General features: G+C 39.2%; 1 protein-coding gene across 1 annotated transcript in view; it reads left to right on the forward strand.

The window, feature by feature from the left end:
- PKD1L2 (polycystic kidney disease 1-like 2) overlaps window positions 1–24,699 on the forward strand; it is a 42,207-nt gene that overhangs the window by 934 nt on the left and 16,574 nt on the right. Inside the window, exons 2-26 of the mRNA XM_010579722.1 lie at window positions 18–182; window positions 3,393–3,578; window positions 4,378–4,488; window positions 4,918–5,065; window positions 6,747–6,976; window positions 7,650–8,054; window positions 9,151–9,249; window positions 9,968–10,017; window positions 11,125–11,245; window positions 11,758–11,965; window positions 12,698–12,818; window positions 13,080–13,221; window positions 13,721–13,921; window positions 14,139–14,284; window positions 14,755–14,949; window positions 15,807–15,932; window positions 17,337–17,519; window positions 19,159–19,283; window positions 20,099–20,225; window positions 21,392–21,526; window positions 22,215–22,440; window positions 22,849–23,042; window positions 23,473–23,703; window positions 23,929–24,030; window positions 24,246–24,424. Coding sequence (XP_010578024.1) covers window positions 18–182; window positions 3,393–3,578; window positions 4,378–4,488; window positions 4,918–5,065; window positions 6,747–6,976; window positions 7,650–8,054; window positions 9,151–9,249; window positions 9,968–10,017; window positions 11,125–11,245; window positions 11,758–11,965; window positions 12,698–12,818; window positions 13,080–13,221; window positions 13,721–13,921; window positions 14,139–14,284; window positions 14,755–14,949; window positions 15,807–15,932; window positions 17,337–17,519; window positions 19,159–19,283; window positions 20,099–20,225; window positions 21,392–21,526; window positions 22,215–22,440; window positions 22,849–23,042; window positions 23,473–23,703; window positions 23,929–24,030; window positions 24,246–24,424 — 4,156 coding nt within the window. The remainder of the gene's footprint in view (window positions 1–17; window positions 183–3,392; window positions 3,579–4,377; window positions 4,489–4,917; window positions 5,066–6,746; window positions 6,977–7,649; window positions 8,055–9,150; window positions 9,250–9,967; window positions 10,018–11,124; window positions 11,246–11,757; window positions 11,966–12,697; window positions 12,819–13,079; window positions 13,222–13,720; window positions 13,922–14,138; window positions 14,285–14,754; window positions 14,950–15,806; window positions 15,933–17,336; window positions 17,520–19,158; window positions 19,284–20,098; window positions 20,226–21,391; window positions 21,527–22,214; window positions 22,441–22,848; window positions 23,043–23,472; window positions 23,704–23,928; window positions 24,031–24,245; window positions 24,425–24,699) is intronic.

Below are 24,699 nucleotides of genomic sequence, written 5' to 3' on the forward strand. Positions count from 1 at the left end.
CATTACTTTGTTCACAGGGTCAATGATTTGGCTGGACACTTCAAATATAAGCTACAGTAACTGGTACAAGGATCAGCCATCTCCCTTCTCATCCACATGTGGGTACATCCTGAAGAATGCCAAGTATCGGTGGGGTGTGACTGAAAATTGCAGCCAGGAATTTGACTTCATTTGCGAGTTTGGTAAGATACACAACAGCTGGAACTGAGAAGTGAGCATGCTGTGTTCACAACTGTGCATAAATGGCCCTGTTGCTTTCAAAATGGCTGCACAATAACTTAAGCTTACTAAAAATGAACAAGCAAAAAGCCATATAACCCCAGCAGGTGCTCTTTTTGCAGTGTGCTGGTGTAAGATCTGATCCAAAGAAAGGAATACCCTGCAATCACTGGAACATGTAGGTACTTGGCAACTAGCCATTAAGATCCAGGTTTCCAATAGAGGGCTAGTAAAATAGAAATTAATCTGAGAGTGAATCTAAGTGTGTAGCAGTCCATGTCTACGGTGGCACAAGCTAGCTAGTTTAAAGGTAATTTGAATAGTGTATAACAGCATGGCTGCAAGAATAAACCCCCACAACACCATAGCACCTGAGCTAGGTGGGACCTGTACGAATGCCCTGTAAAATACTCTTAATCATAAATAATAAATATGTGCCACAATAATTTCAATTTGTAACTGAAGCAAAAATACAGCCAGGCTTCCAGAGACAACACTCCTAGCAGCCTGGAGTAAGCAAAAGTGAAAGCAAGTTGTTCTTGTTTCTTCTCAGACCCTTCCATAGGTAAAGTTTGAGGGCTTCCCCAGGCAGGAACCTGTACTTCCTGGTGGCATTTGAGTGCTCAGACTGAAAATCTACAGACATTGTGTCCCTTAAATTGTGACTTGGAACAAACAGTCCTGGAAAGGAATGCCAGCAATATCATCCCCATTCGACATACAGATATGAGGGGAACTTGTGTTCCTCGCACTTTGCACATAAGCCAAGCGTTTTAAACTGCAACTAGAACTAAGCTTGTAAGCACTGGAAGGACAGTCTGGCTGTAGGTTCACTAATGTAAGAGGTCTTTGAATCCAGTATGCAAGTACAGGTTTCCACAAGCCGTAGAATTGCTACTGCAATTCTGGTCCAGTATTGTACTACTTCTGACATAATTAACAAGTCGTTCCACAATCAGCAAAACTAATAAAGTTTTGTTTCCAGTCCTGATTTTCTGTTCCACATCCCCTCCCTACTCTCCTCCTCAGCACTCCCAGTTCACTCCCATATCCCCAGCACATCCCACCTCTGCAAATACTTTTGACTCCCTCAGCTCCCTCCCCTGCAGTTCTGCAGCTGCTCCAGAGCTCCAGCTGTATGTGCTGGCCAGTTGAATCCCATAACGTGGAATAGATAAACATTGGGTTATAACCTCTACTTCTAATAGAGGCACTGATGTAGCTCTTTCTCTTCTACCTAGCTATTGATTTTCATGAAATTTTAGGGTGTTTTGAGGTTTATATCTATACATCAGGTTTGGCTGAAGATGACTAACATTAAAAATGATTGGGGGAGAGGAAATTGGCAGACAGCACAATCCCTTAAGCTTATTTTCCTTGCAAAGACAGACTAAAATTATTTTTCCATTACAACCACGGTAGACAACTGTCTGTTTATAAGGAAACTATCATCTGTTACCATAGAATCTGACTTAAAGCCCATTAAATTCAAAGAGTGTTTGCATTATTGAGCAACAATGTCCTACACTACATCCATCATTCCATTACCCACAAACTGAGAACAGATTGAGGCAATTATAACCTTATTTTCAGTATTTACAGCCCATGTCCATTAATACACATACATATTTCAATAACAGATTAGACTCCTCTTTTGCCAGCTTTGCTTGCAAGGAATTAGATCCAATATCCCAAAGAAACAGGGACAATATTTTAATTAGTTTCTCTGGGTGTTCAATGTTTGGAAGTTCCCGCAACAGTGCTTCAGTTTGTCTCTGTGAAACAGGCATAGTGATACTCAACACGTTCGCACACAGCTACTGTGAAGCTTGACTAACATTAATGTTGGGTTTGAAACTTCAAATGAAACATATAGGTAGCTCCAAATGGTACCACTATTTGAATTTAATATCTCTGATTCCTGACAACTTGTCTACTTGATCATCTGAGCTAGGTATATGTGTACAAACAACTAACAGACAGTGTATTGTCTTCATCCTTTCTTTGGCCATCAATCCTAGCGTTATTTGTGTTTCTCAACGTAAGTAGGAAACTTTCCGTATTATTATTTCTTATTATTTCTATTCTAGTATTTGGTGCTCTGTAGGTTAGCAATTTGTTGTAGTAAAAATACTTGAATTGAACCAGGGTTTGTACACAGGAACACAAACCAGGTTCTGTCCATCTTTCCATGTAAAAGCTGCTGAGACAGCAAACACTATGGGAACTCTCTATACAAAGTAAAGAACAAAAAAATGCACGAGATTAGAATTATCAGAATTTAACAGCAAATTATTTTTCAGGCTTATTTAGAGAGCTCTAATCTGTAAACTGATCATGTTGCTATAGTTACAGCCAGGCTTAGATTTAGACTTTAAATAACAATAGCACACAATTACTGCAGTGTGCACACATTGGCACTGTTAATCAAGGTACTTAAGGGGGATGATCAAAACAGCAACTGGAGGACAATGTATTTCAGCTGAGACAGCTGAAACAAAGACATTATTTTACAACACCCCCATATGAAAGCAGTCTTTCGCATCCTCCTCTTGAGGGTATTAAGTATCCTGATTACTACAGGATGCTAAGAATTCTGAAAGATAATTAACTGTCCCAGATTAATCAAAGAATGAGGTGTACGCATTTAGACATATGACCTTACTCATTTGAGCAGTCCTGCCGAATGAAGTCAGTCGAATATCACACAGGAACAAAGGTTTCTCTGTAGCAGAAATGGGATCAGGTCCCATACTTAATATGCAAACTATTCTCCAGAGCAATTACCTGAATATCATGCAAATCATACACTGCCACAAGGCTCTTGTGGAAGTAGGGAGTAACACTAAACCTTCCAGTATTGCAGGTCAAACAAATGCTAAGTGTTTTCCACAAAAATATGAGGTTTTTTTAATTAAAATATTTTAGTTTATTAAATATGTTCTCAAATTTTTGTTTAAGGCAGTAAAACCCATAAATCTATTACTTTGGATTTTAAAAAAGGAAAAATATTTTATTCTTTGTTCTTTTTTAATTATTATTTTCTTAATTGTTTCGCTTAGAAGGGAGAAAAGGGAAGAAAAGAGAAACCAAAAAAAGGGATATGCAGGAGAATTGTAGCAGGATTTTTCAGAAATTCAAGAAGTTAAATCTGATTTTTTTTCTTCTATTAGAATCTGGCCAGAGCATTGCTTGTGATAATTACAATGCCACTGTACAGTGTGGATCAGGAGAAGTTATTCAAATTGGAGAGAGCTTCTATGGACGGAAGACTCCTCACTACTGTGTATCAGAGACTCCTCTCCAGTATGATACAGATGAAGACTGTAGCTGGATCAGTGTCAAAGACGAAGTAGCAGGTAGCATCTTATGACATTGCTTGTCAGAAGCACAGAGTATGTGCCAAAGTTCTTGGTCCCTAAAATACTTTATCTTGTATTTCAGTAGAGTTAGTGAATGGGGAAGTGACTTATTCCTAAAATGAAGGGAATCACAGAGAACTGATGTGGAGGAGGTTCCCACAGGGGGCTGGATGGAAAGGAGGGACTTCGTGAGGAGCAAAGATTCAGAGAAGGAGAGGGGGAGCAAATGGAGAACAAGGGCGTACCTGGTTCCTCTTGCTGTGTGAAGAAAACATGTGAACACACTGATCCCTCATTAACTCAATGGGAGACCCTAGGTTTGACAGAGATGGAAGAGAACACATCCATACAAACCTAACTCCAAACCAGGAGGGGTGAAAAGGCTGGCACCCATGGGGACACGGGGGTAGGAGGGATCTGCTGCTGCCTGCCATGTGTCAAGTACACAGCCTGCTGGAGATACAGGGCTCCACTGCTTGCCAGACTAAACAGTGACTGGGGCCTGTCCCTATAGTAATTCTTTAGGCATCCAGCCCAAATTAAACAAAACACATAACTTCTTTTTTTTTTAGCCCTCTCTAACTCAGCTTTATTCCAATAAAGCCGAATGGTGCTAAGAAATACCAGGCAACAAGCAACACACCAAAGTCAAAGTGATGTGGGAGTTTGTCTAGAAATCAGTGACATGATATTGCTCCCCCTCCCCTTTTTGTTTCTGTAATCATGTCTCATCTGCGCTGTTGCGACAGTCAAAGACAAAACCCACTAGTTCATATGAAACGGTCCTTCTTTCCAGGCCAGTGTCATGGTCTTCAGGCCTGCCAGGTGGCAGCGGATGGCACTTTCTTTGGAGATCCTTGTCCAACTTCTGGAAGCTATTTGTCTATTCAGTACCACTGCAAGGAAGGTAAGTGGGAGGGGGCTGTCAACACCAAAAACCTGTTCTGCTCTTTGCTGTAACACCATGACCATTCGTATTTATCTTAAAAATTACTGCTCCATCCTCAGGGAAGAACCTGGAACAGCAGTGCCCACTGAAAATATTGAAGGCAAAAAAATTTAGCTTCCCTGACCTAACTGAAGGTTTTTGATAGGATATGAAGCCAGGAAATTCAGACACATAAAATACACTTGAATGAAATTATGTTCCAACAAGAATCTTGACCAGTAGGTACGGAGAAGAATCAGCTCTCTGTCATGCCACCAATGTACTCAAATTAGCAGTTGTATCAAATCTGTTTTGGAGAAGGCCTGCTCTCAATACATGGAAATTAACTGAATTATGTAAGAAATGTAGACAAACAATGACATTGAATTCTGTCATTATGTTTCACAGGTCTGCAGCTGGTTGTAACAGATGTATGCTTTGTCTTTGAAAATATCATGGTCACTTTGAACTGGCTGCTCTTTCCATACTCTGGCAACCTTTCCTGTATCATTAGCACTGGAGATGGCCACACTATTGATCCTTACTACCCTCTAACGTAAGATAAATCCTTCATGTATCATCAGACAAACAGTAGATTTCACTGCTTGCATTTTATTGAATGCTTCCAGTCTCTTAAATGAGATGTTAAAAATTAAGTAGATTAATAATAGACCATACATACAAGACACTTGGGTTCTGCAGAAACTTGTTTTTATATTAATACAAAATTTTAAGTCAAGCTGCCAACCATAATCATTCTTCTGCTTATTATGACAAGTTATTCCTATTTCTTACTAAGAGAATTTATTCCAGATCCTAAGACACAAAATTACTAAAAACATGTCAGTAATTGCCAAAGAAACAGGCAAGCATTATTTTCTTAAGTTTAAAGAGTATTTTTTGATAAAATTTAAAATAATACAATGGCATTCTGAAGTTTTTCTTTTGTTTAATTGCATAAAAATTTTGTCTTTAAAAGATCAAACTTTTTCTGCTGGATTTAAAAATCAGATTTTGTTGTAATGCTAGGAATGACAGAGAATGACTCTAGAAATTTATTTGTCTACTAATGGAATCCTACTTGAGTCAGCTAGAAAAATAAGTAGAAGAATGAAAACAAAAAAGTAGTAATGTACTAGAAACAGTAAACATTCTTTCAGAGCTACAGATACAGGCCTATAGCTGTAAAGGACTTGAAGAAAAATCTTTGATAGTGAACCTTTAAGTAAAATGTATTTGCCAGCTGTAAGCAGAGGCTTGCTGTTTTTATGGGAAGCCCTTTTACTTCAGATACTAAATGGCTTGCAGTCATGCTTATCTGTTTTCTGTGTCTAGTTTGATATCCACTCTTACAGGAATTGCCTTTTCTGTTTCTTGTCATTTGCATGTTTTTGAAGTCCAGTTAGAATGAAACCTTTTTCTTCATTAAAACAACTAATGAAAAATATGCATTATCAAGGATGATATGTCCTGGTCTTTGCATTTGCTAGGTGGTACCATGATAAGAATATAAAGAGTTCAGGAAGAATAGTGTTAGGAATATTACTTATTTGCCTTCCATGGTGTATATCATTCAGGAAGGATATCCTTAGGTTCTTTTCACCATCTCCTTATGCTTGTTAGTAATAACAGCAACTACCACAGACTTCTTCATATCCGTTAATTTCCTATCACTATCATGACCAGAGCTGCACCAAACCCATGAGTGAAGAGACATTTTTGCTAGCATGAGCAAGTATAGAAGCAGCTGACTTTAAAAAAAAAAAAAAAGAGCAAGGGAGTGCTCTGACAAAATGCTGAGCAGCCTCAGATTCCACTGATATATCTAAGAGACAGTAAATCGGGAATAAAATAAAGAATAGAGAATTAAGAGCACTGTTAAATTGTTCTAATGTGCATAGTCACATGTCTGTGCTCAGAGCCAACAAGTCACAAACCAGATCTAATGCTGCATGTTATTGAAATGTGATCTACCTACTTTACAGCAAAATGTTTCCACCCTTTTAGATAGGCTTTGAGAATGACCACTGCTGATATACATCCTTAATGACACTGTAGCTGGAACAAAGGAACTTCAACCCTAAAAATTCTATGTAAATAAACGAGGGATTACAGTGATTGCAGGAGAGCTGAGTCAGGTCAGAAATTTGGGAACTATGGCCACTGTTATCACGTAAGGCTAAGGACTTCCCAGGACACTCTTCCACAACAAGCAGCTTGTTCTCTTTCTGTTCTAGACTGGTCAGCAACATCACATATAGATATTCATCTCCTGGAGAGTTTACTGTTTTTGTGGAATGCACCACCAGTGAATGGCATGTGACGGCACAGAAGCGGGTGACTGTTCAAGATAAGATGGATCAATTAAGCATTACTGGGTGCTACAGCCAGTACGAATCTGGGAACAGCTCTCACTGCCGTACACTGTATGGGGAGTTGTTGTGGATTCAAGTTGAACTCAATGGAGGTGAGGGTAATTACTCTACATGATTTAACTGGCAGGCTAAATATTATGCCACCCATGGGATAGAAGCAGGATTTTCATTGTGCAAAACAATACTTCTTTTTAGTGAATGCTTTCCCTCGAATTGTTGCATTCCTGCAACTGAATGCTCTCAGCTCCATTGGAGGGGTTCTTTCTCAGACCTATTACACCACCTCAAACATAAGTATAAACCGTTTTTCCCTCTACGCAATGTTGACAAAGCATGAGCATAACTTCAGTCACATGAATCCACATGAAGACAATAAGAATATTTTCATATTTGAAGTTAGGAATCCACAGAAATGCTTCTCTGAGCATAAGAGGATTCCACACTGAGCAGGTCACATTTGCTGGTGTACATTTCGTTCTCACTTCAAGTTCCTGGAATCCACATATATGCTTAAAAAATAAAATTCAGTAGTGTATATTTGAATTCTTTTGACTGCCCTAACACTCCCAGCAGAAAACACATGATAAGACTTCCACAGGGAGTCTAGAGGGGCACAAAAGCACCTGAAGTGACTTTATTAAAAATGATTGCATTTCTGCAGTGTTCTTATGAGTCCTTTATAAATAACTGAATGCTGCACAAAGCAGGCAGAATCGGATGGCCTATTACACAAGCTGTGAGAAATTTTGAACTGTTTTTTTGCAGGCAATGGAGTGACCTACACTATATTAGCAGATAACATGACACTCACTGCATCCAGAGCAAAGGAAGGAATTATCCCTCACAATCTGACACTCGACAGTGCCTCTCAAGAACTGCTAGGCCCAGGGATACATCAGCTGGAAATCCGAGCATCCAGCAACACAACTGCATCGGATATCTCTGAGAGTATTGCTGTTCAGTTAATTGAGCCAGTATCTGGTCTTCAGGCTGCATTAGCTTCTCACACTTTGCAGCTAGGGGAGAATTTGGAGATTAATGTCTCTGTGTCTCATGGTGCCCCAGATAAGCTGAAGTTTGAGGTGATTGGACCTAATGAAACTCATGCTCACAAAGAAGATGGCCCTCATGGGGAACCTCGAACGTACATCATTCCCATGCACTCTGAAGGTACAGCATGCTGACGTCTTCTGTATTTCTGAGACACTCACAGCTGAGTAGAGGAGTTCACATAAGCAGTCACAGCACCCTGGGGTAGGGGACAATATCGTAAAGCTGAATTTGGTAGCTTTTCTAACTGCTCAAACTTGGTCTGCAGTACAGTCTTGTTGACTTGTAAGTGAGCTAAAAAAATTGAACTGCCAAATGGGTCTCAATATGGAGACTGAAATGAAGGCTTCACCTGATTTTTGCATACAAAAGACATAGTGAAACAGGGTTTATTTTTTCATGACACAATCTGATTCAAGTACAAATGATGACATTTTCCTGAATCACTAAGTGTTTTCCTCCTATTTGTTCATATGTATAACTTCTCAAGTTTACACTCCTCTGCATTTTACACTGCAGTAATTAATAATCTGAGGAGTTCTCAGTAGACATGACAAAGGAAAGGGGAGCTTTTCTGTGCATTGGTCTCCAACACGTAGTTTTTGTTGGACTTACTTATGAATGAGCTTTTTAGTAATTTTTTCTTTCCATTATTAAGAAATCAAAGCCTTTTAAAATGTGGGATTAGGGAGATTGTCCTTAAGAGTTAATTCAGTGGCAGAAGACAAAAAAGTTTCCTCCTCTGATGAACTAGTCAAATCCCATGCCAAAGCTGGAGCACTAGAAGCTAATTATGATTTCATTTTATGTATTAAAATTATTCAAAATTAAAAGTTTTATTGGGTCTCCCTATACCCATTTGAACATCCCTTCCCTTCAGGCAGAAATTTTCAAACAAGACAGCTGCTCTCTCAAGATGCCTAAACTCATTTGGACTCCAGTACTTGCATACCTCTAGTTTCCTCTGTGGTAATATCATAGCCAGCTGACAAAGAATAGCATTGAAAGTGCTAGGACAAAGGCAGCTGAGTTATTAAAAAGCTGAGATAAAGGGGAAGAACATTCCTTGAAAAGCCTTTGAACAGTGGAAACTCATCAGAGAACCCCCAAAGCTCTTAAGAGAAAAGGAGGATTTTCTTCACAAATTGGATTTTATATTCCAAACAAGCTGGACTGGTCCCACTGCTATTCTTAACTGGCCATTTGCCTTCTCTAGGTACTTTCCTAGTGAAAGTGGTGGCCATGAATACTTTCTCAAACATGAGTCTGGATCTTGGGTTCATCATGGTGCTGGCAAACAGTTCTCATAAAAAAGGTAATTGCATTAATCTGGCAGTGCTGGTTTTGACCACATAAGTGTCTTTTTGCAATCAGAGCATTTCATGGAGTGTTTATGGTTTGCATCTAGTAATTGCTTTCCTTCCAGCAACAGTGCTGAAAACTTTTGTGGAGGCTTCTGCCTGATGAAGGCAGATTCCCTGGCTTTCAAGTAGTCATAAATTAGCATCACTCTGTATATGTTACACATCGCACATTAGCTATTTGTCTTAGAAATAATTAGTGAAGTTTATGGCTTGGGACATAGCTCTGAAACCAGGAAACATTTGCATCACAGCAGTCTCATAAATTGCTGTCAGTAAATGCTTCTAGATGGCTCGTCCTTACATTTACAAGTGCAGATTATACCAGGAATAAAGTGACTTAGTACTAATCCTATTCAGACTTTTCCAGTGCTTTCCCTCAATTTTTCTTTGTACATCAATGAAACTCCATCACTTTCTGTGAATTTATTTTGATTTACACCATTATGTTTGAAGAATCAGGATCTTCTTTATAGTATGTGATTAGCTTGTTGTTACAATGTTACCTATTATAACTAGACCGTTTATCACAGTTCTAGCGTCTGATTCTTATAGCTCTATCTTTCAGACTGTCGGTAGTCAAATCCTGTGTATTTAAGTCATATTCACTAAGGATGTCTGAAAGCTTCACAGATAGCACTAAAATATTCTGCTCTTTTTTCTATTAAACAGATTCTTCTAAGGAACAAGGCAGCTCCAAAACAAATACCCAAAAGACAAATGTAAGTATTATTTAAGGATCTTTAAAATTGAAATGCTTAGAAATTTTTCTTACCAGTAGAATTGCTGCATAAGATATTGAGAAGACATATTTATAGCATAGTAGATGATGGACTAGATTTTCTGTATCCCATATGGTTTCACATAAAATCTACACCAAAACTCTCTGAGACAAATGTGTTTACAGGCATTTGATCTACAATTCATAAAAGCCTGCAAGTAACAATTACAAGGTTAGAGAAAATGAACTCTTCACAATGATTCAGTTTTGGAAGTTGAAATGTGCTTAGATGAATATTTAATTTATCTACTTGACTAATGCAAACCTCTCTTTGAGGAGTTATCCTTCAAGCAGAGTTTAATATATTTTTATATTATTTCTAAGTGTTTTCTGCTTCTGTATTGGAATGTTTACATTACTTTGCAAAGAAGAAATTGCCAGTTTATCGCAAATGAATTGCTAGCAGCTGCACAAATTTAAATAGTAAAATTGCCAGATAGAATATTCTATTATCATCTTAAAGGTCTAGTTTTTAACTATAACAGTAGCAGACAGATGTCTGCTATAGGACATATGCTGCTTCACAAGAAGGCATCATGCTTTACAGATTGCCTGTAAGAATATATTGCATCAGAGGAATATAAATCTAATTCAAAACTAAGTTTATCACAGTTTGTTGCACAGAAAGACAAATTCAGCTACCTCCTCCTTCTCTTTATCTATAGCTGTAATATATCCAATTCAGATAAAAAAGGAATGTACTAGAAGATGTACTAGAAGACAAATGATTGTCCAAGGGTTAAAAGTCTTGGTCCAGAAGTGGAAAATTAATAGGAATTAGTTTCCTAAGTACCTGCATTACTTTTGAAAATGGGAGCTGGGCTCCTAAGCTACTTACGTGTTTGGGAGTATTTTGCCACACAATTTCTCTGTGCCATCTGCTTCTACTTCCATACTACCACTCATCAGGGAAAGATCATTTAAACTACAGATCTGCATACAGTGATTTGGGGTCTAAACTTTCAGACCTTTTTCATTATCAAGAAGCAAGATATGTATGTGTTTATACATGCTCCTGTCCTAACTGATACGTCTACTTATTATTTAGGATCACAAAAGAAAAAACAAAATATATATTAAACCGAGTCGCCATGTGGATCCCTTCACAACTGTTACTCTTGGCTGGCCAGACAACAACAATAATAATTCCAGTTTTATCTGGTCCTGTGGTATGTGCATTTCCTGAACTTTTTCTACCAACTTCTATTTGATCAGTAACAAACGCACTGCAATGTCAGATCAAGTGGTGAAATCTGACTAAAGGATGGTATACTCTCTGGCTTTAAAGTTTGCCACTCACTGTACGTGAAGAATGTCCTTCCACCTTACCCTGGTTTTAACACCAAACTAATTATGATATATAATATGGCATAATACTCAGATTTGTCTTTTCCCAAAGGTTTCAATTTTTCAGGATGTGCCTGTTCTAAGCCCTCACTCTCATAGCCAAGAACTAGTCCCAAACTAGTTCTTGAAAACTGGATTGAGATTCAGGACATCTGTGTTTGTCCCCATATTTATCCCTGACCTCATACATTACTTTGAAGAAGTCAGGCTGTACTCTGATTACCCACTCTTTAAATTGGGTTCAGGAAACTTGTTTGCTCTATGGCAGGAAAGTCCTTTACAAGAGACACGGGATGTTATGACTATTCTAATTATAGAGGAAATGTTTGTGCAGGAGCTTGCTGGCCTGCGTGGAATGAATGTGTGCAGCAACAGATAATCCTAACCAACCAAACTGAGGTGCAAATCCCACCTTCCTGCCTTCCTCCTCCAAAGTCAGCAGTGACTGTCAGGGTTACAGTCCGAAACCATGGCAATGAAGAGAGGCGGGACGAGCAATGTCTCTATGTGACGGCAAAACAAGAACTGCAACTGAAAATCAGGTCTGTTTTTAAACCCTAGTATTCACTGGTTAATATTATTACTGCACAAACATAGTGTAAGGCCACAGTTACCAAAAATAATGAAAATAAAGTAATAATGTACTTATTGTTGTAAATCTATTTATAACTTACCATCATAGGAATTACAGACAAGATGGGTCTTGCTGCATTTTCCAATCCACATTTCTGAACATAATCTTTTTATAAACTGAATAATATTCTTCCCAAAACCATTTAGGGATTTTGAACCCCCTACATCCTTTCAGTGTTGGAGATCTCCATATGCACATCTCATTGAAACAATGGGAATAAAATGCTGTAAGATATGTCTGAAATTTCTACTAGACACCCAGATACACATTACTGCCTTAAAAAAAATCTGTTCTTCAAGAGTCTAGTGCCTCATTAAAGAGCAGTGGCATTTCGATGATCTATTAATGTAATCATATCAGGAGCTTAAATAGAGGCAGGCTTCATTTGAGAGCCTGAATCAGTTTTGCAATATAAATAGTTTGCAGGTTCTGGTCCTCAGTCGTGTTGAAAATGGAGATGAAGGTTCCTAAATCTCTTGCTTTAAAATTAAGTATTTCACTATTTGTGAGTCATGTGTCACCTGTTTCACGTTGCAGGGCTTTTGCAGATTTTCATCAAATGAGACTAAACCAATCAACATCAAGGACTGTGACATCTCATACAGTTACTACCTGTAACTACCATCTTAATTCCTTACAGATGTGAGGCAAACTGCAAGCCAGTGAATGCGAGTGATGAAGTTGTTTTGAGTGTCTCTGAACAGAAGGATTCCCAGGCCATATATTATAACTGGTATTTAGATAACACGTTCCAAAGCAAGGTGAGAGCATCAGATTCGTCAGAAATACTGCACACAAAAAAATAAACATCCATCCTGAGGGAAAGCCACGTGGCCTCGGAGTGATACTTTGTCAAACGGACGCTTTAGAAATAATGGTGAAGGCTGAGACAACGGGGTGCCTGGTTTGGGAGGGGTTATAATGAAGGGCACTAAACTGCCACCCTGCTCCTGATAAATCACAACAGAAATCACAGCAAAGAGCCTCTACTGTCATGTTTTCTTTTCTGTCTGATTTTCCAGTCTATGACCCTCCCTCTAGCCTGTGGCCTGACTGGTTTCCGGCAGAACTCTTTGAATTTGCTTCAAAGCAACACATCCATGTTAAAAATTAACAGCTCCTTCTTGCAGACACAGGGAGAAGCTTTTCAGATTAAAGTAACAGGTAGGGGCAAGCAGGGTTTTTCAGACTCCTTTGAGATAGTCTGCCGTCATGACATCACACTGACGTTACACACACATAGCCTCGCTGACAAATATGAAGTTAAATTAGTCCACAAGTTGAGAGCTGTTATTTTATATGTGTGTTCTTTGAAATAATTATGAGCTAACTTTGCTCTCAGCTGTTGCATGGCGGGACAAATTCAGTTCTCTTACTCGAAGCTGTTCATAACTTTGTTAAGGCTCATCTGGAAATGAAGTTATGCTAAATACTTGATCAAATAATACAGCTTTGCTTTATAATGCAAACACTACCATGTTTTTAATAGTTCTTTTCCTCTTATGGCTTGTTCAGTAGGGGGATTTAATTTCTGATTAGGCCTACCCTGATGTTTCTGGTGCCTGAACAAACAGCTTCATTGCTCAATAGGCAAGATTTACGTCTGAAGATCAGTGCTGTCAGGGCATGATTATTGCTGACGTTCTGCTCCCTCCACTCCCAGCAATGACTCAGCGTGGCTACGGGGAGGAAACATACCTCGTCAGCACCGTGCCTCCGCCCGAGATCCCCAGTTGTGCCGTGTCTCCCAAGCAGGGATCAGTGCTCACCACATTCACGGTCTCCTGCAGCGCTCCTTGCTTGGCAGATTCATGCCAATCTGGACATAACAGCCAGCTCACATACTGCTTCTATCTGAAATCAAGTAAGTCCTGAGGTGAACTGTTTGGCTAACTGCTTCTCCGTTTTTCTAGCAAACACTTTTACTGTTGCTAACAAGAGCAAAGGCACAACCTGCTTCTGCTCCCCAGGGAGACTGAGTTAATCAGGCCTGCACAGAGCAAGCCCAGCGTCCCCACTTCTTAGAGAATAGGAGGTGTCTGTGTGGTGTCTGGTAGGTGACCCCCTCTTTCCTGTTTCAGATTCTCTCCTGCACTGTGGCCCGGATCCTGAACTCTTCCCAGTTTATCTTCCACTTGGAGAAGAGGAAAATAATTTCATTTTACATATGACAATTACTGTTAGCAACAGCTATGGTGATACAGTTCAAACTAATGCTTCGGTGAAGGTACACAGAAGAATTATTTTATTTCAAGATCTCTCAAGTTGATACGTAACCTGCGATTCACTTTTGGAGCTTCTTCCCATTTCATACTTATTAGTTCCCTTTGAATGTGCCATAATCACCATTTTCCTATCTAACAGAGACTATTCTCTGTGGACTCAAGGTCGTCAAAACAATCTTCCACTGTCCTTTCTCTAGGAAAGAAATTTAAAAGATGATCTGTTTGGACATTGAGCAGCATAAGCTGTATTTAGTGAGTCTGGAGTTACTCTATGTAGGCCCCAGAAAACTTCTGCTTCTTCCACAGTACGGCGATCCTTATCAGGCCACTAAAAATAAAACATTAAAAATTGGGAACACAAAGTTTTCTGTCTCATTCTAGCTAGGCTGTCAATAAGATCGTCGTGGAAGTGGTTCAAAGATAACTATAATAGCGTTAGCAACGTTAAGAGCATATCTGATTTCTTCATCAGGTTGGACATGCAGATATGATCGATGGGAACCTGATCCTGCAGGCTATTGTATCTGAGAAGGCAAACACCATCCTAAAAGATGGGAACAACAGCATGAGTCTTTTCCAGCTGTATAAGTCAGTGACATCAGTCCTCAATCAGGACATGCAAGAGGAAAGCTTTAACATATCTTTACAGACAGACACACGAAAAGAGGTCAGCCAGACACTTGTTTTCTTGCAGTACAATGCAATATAATGGACTCTTCATATTCTTTGTCAGCTCTTAAGTAATAAAAAGCTTATATATCACCCCCTGAAATCAATGGAGGTTTCAAGTTTCTAGTATCTGTCTCAGTGTTTGGCACAGGTTTCAGCTATTTTTCACTATTTGCCCACCTAAATAATTTGTTTTATCGTCCATCAGTAAAAGAATTCATTCTCAATTGTTATTGCATTAACTTAAACTAATTTGGATGGTCTTTTTAAACTTAAAATCAATCTGATTTTCCACAAACAATTTAAATATTAACAAAATGGCCTCTCCTGTGGGAGAAATATCCTATCTAATTTTCCCCAAAAGTACTAGATGGCAGGTAATTTTAGTTTGTTCCTTTCAGCTACCAGCTTATGTTTCAGTTATAAGCTTATATTTGTACAGTGCTTTGAGTGCCTCAGATTAAAATATCTAGAAAAATGCAATGTATCCTTCAATTACGATTCATTGTTTAAGTAACATCAATCATACATGACTCTGCTTTCTCTGGAAGCAGCATTTATACAGCAATTCACATACATTAGTACAAATTCTCACAAGTAACTCTCCTTGCTATTAATGGATGTTGAGTGCATAAATTCTCTGTGCTGGGAGGTAACATAAAACTTGTGATTATACATTTACAAAGGCAAGTGGCATCTTGTCAGTAGACCTAATATCAGTTCAAATGATCCTTGTTGTGGAGTCTTACTCTACCACATGATTTACAGCAAGCCTAGCTGTCAATATACAGCACTACTTGCACAGTCCTAATTAGCATCTTATTCCTTTGCCTAATTATCCCTTTTCATCCCAAGCTCCGAGGGCTGATGCTGACAACTCTCTCTGCTGTTAACGTAACATCAGTGCAGACTGCTCTTAAGATGTCAGAAGTACTGAAAGAAATCACTTACAGGAGTGAAGAGCTGTCTGTCTCAGCTCAGGTAAGAAACAATGCATCTTATATCATCTCCTCACGCTAATAGTACAGACTCGATTGCACCCCACTGACCTTGGAAGAGTTTTGCTGCCTTACAGTTATGTGTTCTTTACCCATTTTTTCAACTGTACCAGCATGTGTATTTTGACCAGAAGGGAATACATTTTGCTGTTTAGAGTAAGCGAATTAGGACTCTCAGACATTGTCTCAGCAACCACGACAATCCAGGCTATGACTGTCTGGCCAGTTACATTTTATGATACATCTTCTAGATGCAAACCTTAACTTTTAGTCAGAGGCATATTAGGATCTATATTTTATCTTGTAAAGCACTCTCAGAATCCTGAAGAAAAAGAGCCCAAGAGGGTTTTTCTAGAATTGCCCAGATCCATTAGTCCCTGATCCATGCACTGTCACAAAATGCACGTAGGCAAGCAGTCAGTGAGGCAGGAACATGACAGCACCCAGAGGAACTGGGCACAAATATTCAGATTGGCCTCACAAAAGTATTTATTGAATCTTATCTGGCAACATGACATTATTAGTAGATGATGCTATTTATGCATAAGGAGTGAGCACATGGGAGGACAGAACAAACTGTCACTGGGGAAGTTTCCCAAATATGCTGGCAATAAATAGAGCTGTCCTGATTTCTGATGTATTATACAGTTGCAGCCAGACAATGTCTTGGGAGCATTTCAGCAGTATGTGGTTAACTTTGGCAAGACAAGAACATAGCTCAGCTTCAGCACTCACCCTACAGTAAGGCTGCTAAGCGTATGCACACTGTGGGAATAGATATGTCCAAGCTTGCAGTGAACTTGCTTGGCTCCCTCACCACCCTGGGCTGAAAGCTGGCCAGTGCTTCTACAATCACAAAGCAATCACTGGCTGCATTTGGGCACAAAATAAAAATTGTAGAAGTCATTCTCCTTTGGCACTTAGCACAGCACAAGGCCAAAGCTATTACTTGCTGTTAATCCGATAGGGTTTGTGGAAATTACGATTGAAATGCTCATGCACTTGACAATATGGTGGTATTTTTTGGACACACCACCCAAAATTATAACCTAATTTACTACATTACTGTACATCTAAACTGTATGCTTGCCCAGTGTTTGACAGACAAGCTTCCTTCAGATGTTATTCATCTTTTTTATGGATTAAATCTGTAGAAGCAGGCTACATTTTTCAGGTCTGTATTACATGTTAGTATACCATCTAGTATATCATCTTTATTGGCGTTTGAGGTATTACCCCAGCACAAATAATTATAGTAAAAATAGAGTTAGGCACAAATAGTCCCATGAGATTACTTATGTTGCAATATTCAGTAAATGACACAAGTGTCACTTCTGTCATTTGTAGTACCAACACATATAAACTTATCCCCTTGTTTCCCATGCAGGTGGAAGCTAGCAACACTCTAAAAGATGTCAGTGCTTCCTTGCTCACTGTAAACACAGAGGACAGCAGAGATGATCAGAAGCTAAAGGATGCAGCCAACTATCTATTTAATGCAGTGAGCAATGTTCTTAAAGCTTCTGTAGAAATCAGAGCTGCAAACACTTCAGTGCCAGAGGCAGAACAGGTAATTTTGATTTTGTCCAGTTTGTAGTGGACTGTGTGTGAACATTTGCTTGCTTTGGAAGGTTTTTAAGAGTTCTGCTGCCTCTCATATATTTAAATGGGCATTGGGTAGGGTTCATTGTGACACTATGATGGACTTGAATATCAAAGGAAACTTCTCCCCAGTTAGACCCGTTAGACTGAACAGTCTGCTAATGAAGATGATAGAAGTCTCTTAAGATTTGTTACGTTTAAAGCTGAACAGGGCAGAGCACTGGAGAACACAGCATCCGTGCACGACCTTGTTGTGGTTTAACCCCAGCCAGCAGCTAAGCACCATGCAGCCACTCACTCACTTCCTCCCCACCCAGTGGGTTGGGGGAGAAAATTGGGAAAAAAAAGGTAGAACTCATGGGTTGAGATAAGAACAGTTTAGTAGAACAGAAAGGAAGAAAATAATAATGATAATAGTAACAATAATAAAATTACAATAATAATAAAAGGATTGCAATATACAAAACAAGTGACGCACAATGCAATTGCTCACCACTTGCCAATCGATGCCCAGTTAGCTCCTGAGCATTGATCCCCCCCCCAGGCCAACTCCCCCCAATTTATATACTGGGCATGATGTCACATGGTCTGGAATACCCCTTTGGCCAGTTTGGGTCAGCTGTCCTGGCTGTGTCCCCTCCCAGCTTCTTGTGCCCCTCCAGCCTTCTTGCTGGCTGGGCATGAGAAGCTGAAAAATCCTTGACTTAGTATAAACACTACTTAGCAACAGCTGAAAACATCAGTGTGTTATCAACATTCTTCTCATACTGAATCCAAAACATAACACTATACCAGCTACTAGAAAGAAAATTAACTCTATCCCAGCTGAAACCAGGAGAGACCTCTAATGGATGACAAGCACACAGAGATTTTTATCAGATTTGATTCTATCCCCTCCTTTTGCCCCATAATTCAAGGAAGCCACAGGTATTCAATATTCATGATGCAAATCAGCTCTGGTTGCTGCCTACACTTTTTCAGAAAGCCCACTCTGATTTTCTATTCAGAATTACGCAATGTGTTCATTTTGTCCTATCCTTTCCTATCTATATGCGAATTGTCACAGTTGCCTTTGTGTGCTTCCTGGGCTGAACGTACTTTAACTTTCATCACTGCAAGGGAGTAGGGCATGAAATAAATCTAACCTGAGAGAAAAGGTTATGAACTGTTTGAACTCCCCCAGGATAACACACTAATAACACCCAATTAATACAAAACTACATCTTGCTTTTGCAAGTAACTAAACACTAAAGTGTGCAGCAAAAGGGCATTAATGTACAGAAGTGCATGAATATATTGCATTAAATTGATGTCATGTTTGTAGTGCTTCAAATTTCAATTTGTAGATGTTATAAATAATAGAACATAAAAGTAAAAGCTGTAAGATATTTATTTGCTGTCTGCAATGTTTTAATGAGAATTACAGAAATTGAATTGCTGATTACAATAACTTTCTCTGAGATTAGGAAGCACATCACCAAGTTTGCCAGCTTTGTAAGACACTGAAAATCAGTATTTGTTCCTAAAAGGACGTAAAGGCAAATAATGTGCACCTTGATGATTCTGAGGAGCTTTGTTGCAAGTTTCCTCCTCTAATCCTTTTCCAGAGTTCAATGTCGCACCAGCTCCTGAATACAGTTGAAAATCTACAGAGTGCCCTTCTGTTTGGGAAAGAACCCGATGATGAACCAACAGTCCTTACCACTCCTTCTGCCACAATGTATATACACAGGTAACAGTAACAGTGTGTCCCATCTAGGCTCCTGATAGTTAATCAAATTTGCCCCAAATATTCATTACATTGTCCTTAAATGGAACAACCCAACTACATATTGTAGCATAATGACAACTTCAACAGTGCAATGAGGCTGTCATTACTAACTGATAGTAAGAACAGCTTGGACTCCAATTCGCTTCAATAATGCTGCCTTAGAAATTCTCATGCTGTGTCTTCTTTGACCAGCGGAGAATTTACTACTATTTCCTGGATGAGGCAGTAGCCGCTTACCTTTGAAATTATGTGGAGAGCTCATGTCATGCCAGTTAAGGGTTTTTTTTCTTTTCCAAGTTGCCAGTAATGACATGTTATATAGCATTGTAGCCAGCTTGGCAGAAGCAAATGTAATCATGAAGAGCCTGACGAGGATTCTCCATTCCCTATAATCATCCCTAAATTGTTCCCCGAGAGCCTGGTTTTCATCCACACTTAACTGTGCATTCAAATCAAGAGCATGCTCACACAGAAACCAGGTATATCTTTCACATGAGTACACCTAGCTGGGTACCACTTCCTATCCAGATACGCCAATTCCACCCCTTTTTTGATGATTCTAAGGTAGCATTGTATGGAGTACTACTGTAGAAAGTATTTACAGGCAGAGTTAGAAATAGTTTTGCAACAGAGTTATACTCGTGAAGTGAGAAAGCTTTTTCTCTAGATATGAAGTCCATGCTATTGATGTTTTTTTTTCTGGTTTGTTTTTTGTTTGTTTGTTTTCCTATTTCTCTTTTATTCTGTTTTGCTTGTGTCCAACCCTAACTGGACAGATTACAAACAGAAAACATGGATGGCACATCCATTAACATCTCCAGTTCCAGCTCTGCCAGCTTTACTCTCCCGCCTGCTTCCTCTCTCAGTGTTTCAGGAGTTGATGATGAAACAGTGGATATAAGGGCAAGTAAACAGCTTTTATCTGACTAAATCTGATATACAACTTACATTCTTGATCTAGCACTTTTAGAATCTTCTCTCCTTTTACAATGAATACACAAGCACACAAGTCATCCCTCCTGTCATGCCAAGAAAATAATTTGAAATATTTTTGGTCAAAGAAGCCTTTGTTTATCTTAATTGCATGAGATTGTCTCAGCAAGCTGAGGGGGACTGAAACCTTAAATTGCCCATCCCATCAGCCCCTCACATTCACTTCTGATTCATACTGGCATGGCTAGAGAAGGCAATGGAATTAATCAATACCTATAAATCTATTTGCTGTTTGTTTACATCTTATGCTCTGAGGAAGACGCAACAGTTCAGAGTCCATATCACCATTAAAGCTAACCTGCAGCAGTCCTGCTTCATAGCAGCTAGAAATACATGAGTTTGAGGCTCTCAGGTCCTGCAGGACACAAAAGTCCTGCAAATGTCCTGATGATAACACATCCCTCACCTGAATTAGGATATGGTGTTTTCTCCCTCAAACCCATAGATTGCATATTATTGTCATATTTTTACAATAAATTTTCTAAAGGTCTCTCTGGTTGATTTGACACTCTCAGGAAACCCCTACAATACCTGCAAAACATTTTTTTTTCACTGTGTCTTTTCCAGCTCTGCTGAAAATGTCCAGAGCCCACTGAAACCAGTGGAAACACATCTGTTGTCTTACCTGAGCGTTAGGAGAGGCTCCTGAATCCTCTCATTGGACTGACGACTCTAACACACTCTTCTGCGCATTGCTATCATAGTAGAAATAGACTTCTGCTCCTAATTCCAAGAGGGGTGCCACAGCCTAGCTTTGGTGGAGTTACTCTGAAAGCGGCTTATGCAATTGCAATTTGATATCTGGTGTCTAAAAGGCAAAAGGGTTACAATGAATGGAAACTAAATAAACACTGTTGTACACATATCACATTTCAGAATCAAAATCACTTTCAAGGTTTGTGCTTGACCTACCGTAGGCATAAGGCAGCTTCTTATTTAAATCTGGATGCAGGCTTCTTTTAAGTCCAGTAGTTTGGGTCTGAGCTCAAGCTTTCACTATTCAGCAATTTAGAGTGTGAATATAATGAAACGTGGACAATAGCTCAATTATCTGATTGTTAATGTCTTGCTAATAGATGGTGAGCTTTGCCGTGAATCCCTTTTTCTCCAGTGACACCAGTTTTGACATCAGTGGAACAGTGGGAGGTCTAAGTCTTACTGGTCTGGATGGCTTGATCATACCAGTCAGCAATCTCAAAGAGAACATTGAGGTAAACCCACTATTTTCTATCCCTCTCCCTCTTTTCCCATTTTTTCCTTTCTCTGTTAACGAACTGTCATTTGTGTAAACCATCTTCTGTGAGGTGACTGCAAATGGTGGTAGTATTCTTTACATTATATAATGGGATCGTGGTGTCTGCATTTGTGATGGAGGGATTTCTGTGATGTGACGAATGAAATAACAAATATTTCTGTCTTTTCTTAAAAAGGAGGTATCTTGTTCTTCATTTAAATGTATGTGAGAATGCTGATGGTTGTGGAAACAGACTATAGATTAGAGTCATCCCAAAACACAATGTAGGGTCTGATCTCATCATCCAGCAACTCTATGTTCATATTACCACTGTTTGGGCTTCCCAGCCGATGTATAAACTGGCATCTAAATCATTCATATGTGCACTTCATGTAGCCAGTGTTTCAGTCATAATCTCAGCTTTTAGTTCAGAAATGCACCAAGGGTCATAGACTTTGTGATGCATCTACACAGGTTTCAAATGAACTTTTCAGAAGTTAGCTGACAGTGTCAAGAAAATTACTTTGAAGCCAGTATTTTTGCTGGCCATGCTTTCCCTATGTTATGAAAAAAGATTATCTAGCATGTGGCTATGTTGTGCTTATAGATAACAGAAGAAAGATACTTTGCTGTATTTAAAGCTATGTCTTTCTGTTTAAAACCAGATAATGTTACCAAGGCTTTCAGCAACTCAGGAAGATAAGATTATGTTGAATCTGGGCAATTTTAGCACTTTCCATGTCAACGTTACCTCAGAAAACACATCTATAGTGATCTACCTGGAATCTGAACATGACATTCCACTAATACTCTACTTAGGGTACGGTTATCACCCAAATGAAACTAACTATGATATGAAAAATCATCTGTTCTATAAGAAAACTACTGGAGGTAAGCTACCTTGTTAGTGACCCATGAACTTGTGCATTCTGGGCTGATGTAACCAAAAGACTTTCACCACCCACGGCAAGTTAAGTGCAGTCAGTATAGGGAATGCTCATCCACAACTTAACAACACATGCATATATTTGCAGAATGAGCCTTGACCATGAGTTCAGATGTCTGACTGGAAAGAAACCTCTCAAAGGAGTTTCAATCTGTCATGCTTCAGGGTTTCAATCTCTAATATACAGAATTTACTAACAGTAGCAAAGAGTGGGATGCTTTGAACAATGAGTTGCTAAGAATTATTTCATAACTGTTTCTTCAGTTTGTTTATTTGATTATATGCAATACAGCTGCATAATTCTGGATTAGCATTTCTATATATACATTGAAACTTAAATATTTATGTTCAAGGTGAGACAAACACCTGGGTTCTTAGCCCAGAAGAACTCATTTTTGGAGAGGGAACCTACTATTTCATGGTTTTACAAGATATGGGAATGGATTCCACAGTCTATGACAGGCTAACTATAGCAGTCACTTGCTTTGCATCCCGCTGTGTATTTTGGGATGAGCACCAGGGGAACTGGAACAGCTATGGATGTCATGTAAGTAGAGCAAAACAAAACAATTTTTACATTACATACTTCAAAGCCAGCACTTATAACCACCAGCTTGCAGTGAAATGATAGCACTGAACTCACACCATAAACCAAGATCATTGAGACATTTTTAATAAACTGAAGAAGTTTAGTCATATGGACTAAGCTTCAAATGACATCTCCACTTCAATTTCTTGGGATGGCCCTCTATATAAGAAGAAATGGAAACATTCTGACAAGGCTGTATTATATTAAAACACCTGTTTCTGGCTAGACATTAGAATTAATATTCCTTATTGGAATGTGAACAATTCTTTTCTGCATAGCAGTTCTCCACACTAACTTACCAATCTCAGCACTGTCTTTTCATTTGCTTGGTAAGTTATCTAATACTTTGAAGCCAAATGTTTTATCAGGAAATTTTTCTGGTTTTCAGGTAGGACCAAAAACAAATCCTAGAAGCACACAGTGCCTCTGCAACCATCTGACCTTCTTTGGGAGCTCCTTCTTCGTCATACCCAATGCCATAGATGTTAGCAAAACTGCACAGCTACTTAGTACATTTGTGGACAACCCTGTGGTGGTGACAACTGTAGGCTGCATCTTTCTGATGTATGTGCTTGTAGTTATTTGGGCTCGAAGGAAAGACATCCAGGATGATGCCAAAGTAAGTCTTCAGCTAATAAAGACTGAATGTATTTAGGCCAATTCCCACTTTGCCTAGCCTGTTTTAATAGGGAATCTTCAACCAATCCTACTCCCTTCCCGGTAACTCTCTGTTTACTGGTAAGTATATGCATTGTTCACAAGATGACAAACTCCTATCCACAGCTTGAAGGAATCCATTCCTACAGAACAGCTAACACACTGCCTGTATTGTGTCATTCTGCAGGTGAAAATCACAGTACTGGAAGACAATGACCCCTTTGCTCAGTATCGTTATCTTGTGACAGTTTTTACAGGACACCGCCGTGGGGCAGCCACAACCTCCAAGGTATCAGTGGCACTGTGTGGTAAGACAGTTTATGCGCTCATTTAGAGAACTGGATGAATAATGGAGCACCTGAGGCTATTAAACAGGACAGCTCAAATGCAATGTCTAAGCCAGAAGGTCCTCAGATTTGATGAAAGCAGTAAGAGTATGCCAGAGGAATAATCATACGTAGGATCGAGACGTGCAAGTCTTCATTTTTCCATCTTATTCTCCAGGTGACTCTCACCCTCTATGGACTGGAAGGAGAGAGTGAGCCACACCATCTAACTGATCCTGATACACCAGTCTTTGAACGTGGAGGAGTCGATGTTTTCCTACTCTGTACCTTCTTCCCTCTCGGGGAACTGCAGAGTATTAGATTGTGGCATGATAATTCAGGGGACAGTCCATCCTGGTAAGTGGAGATCTGGAGATCATGGGAAGTAAAGATCCACAAATATTTTTTAATAATGATAACAGTTTTCCTTTTCTAGCACTTGAAAATTTTCCTTTCTACAGTTCTAGAAAGGAAAGAAGTGTTAGTCTCTCATTTTTGCAGATGAATAGATCAAATCATAATCTAAATTGCAGGAGCATATGCTTCCCATATCCTGTGTCCAGTATAGGATGGGATGTGTTCTGTGCCTTACAGTTTAGACACAACATAAGAAGCCAAATGCCAGAGTTTGT

This window comes from Haliaeetus leucocephalus, unplaced genomic scaffold (assembly GCF_000737465.1).
Source record: "Haliaeetus leucocephalus isolate CR32 unplaced genomic scaffold, Haliaeetus_leucocephalus-4.0 Scaffold668, whole genome shotgun sequence".
NCBI classification, from domain to species: Eukaryota; Metazoa; Chordata; class Aves; order Accipitriformes; family Accipitridae; genus Haliaeetus; species Haliaeetus leucocephalus.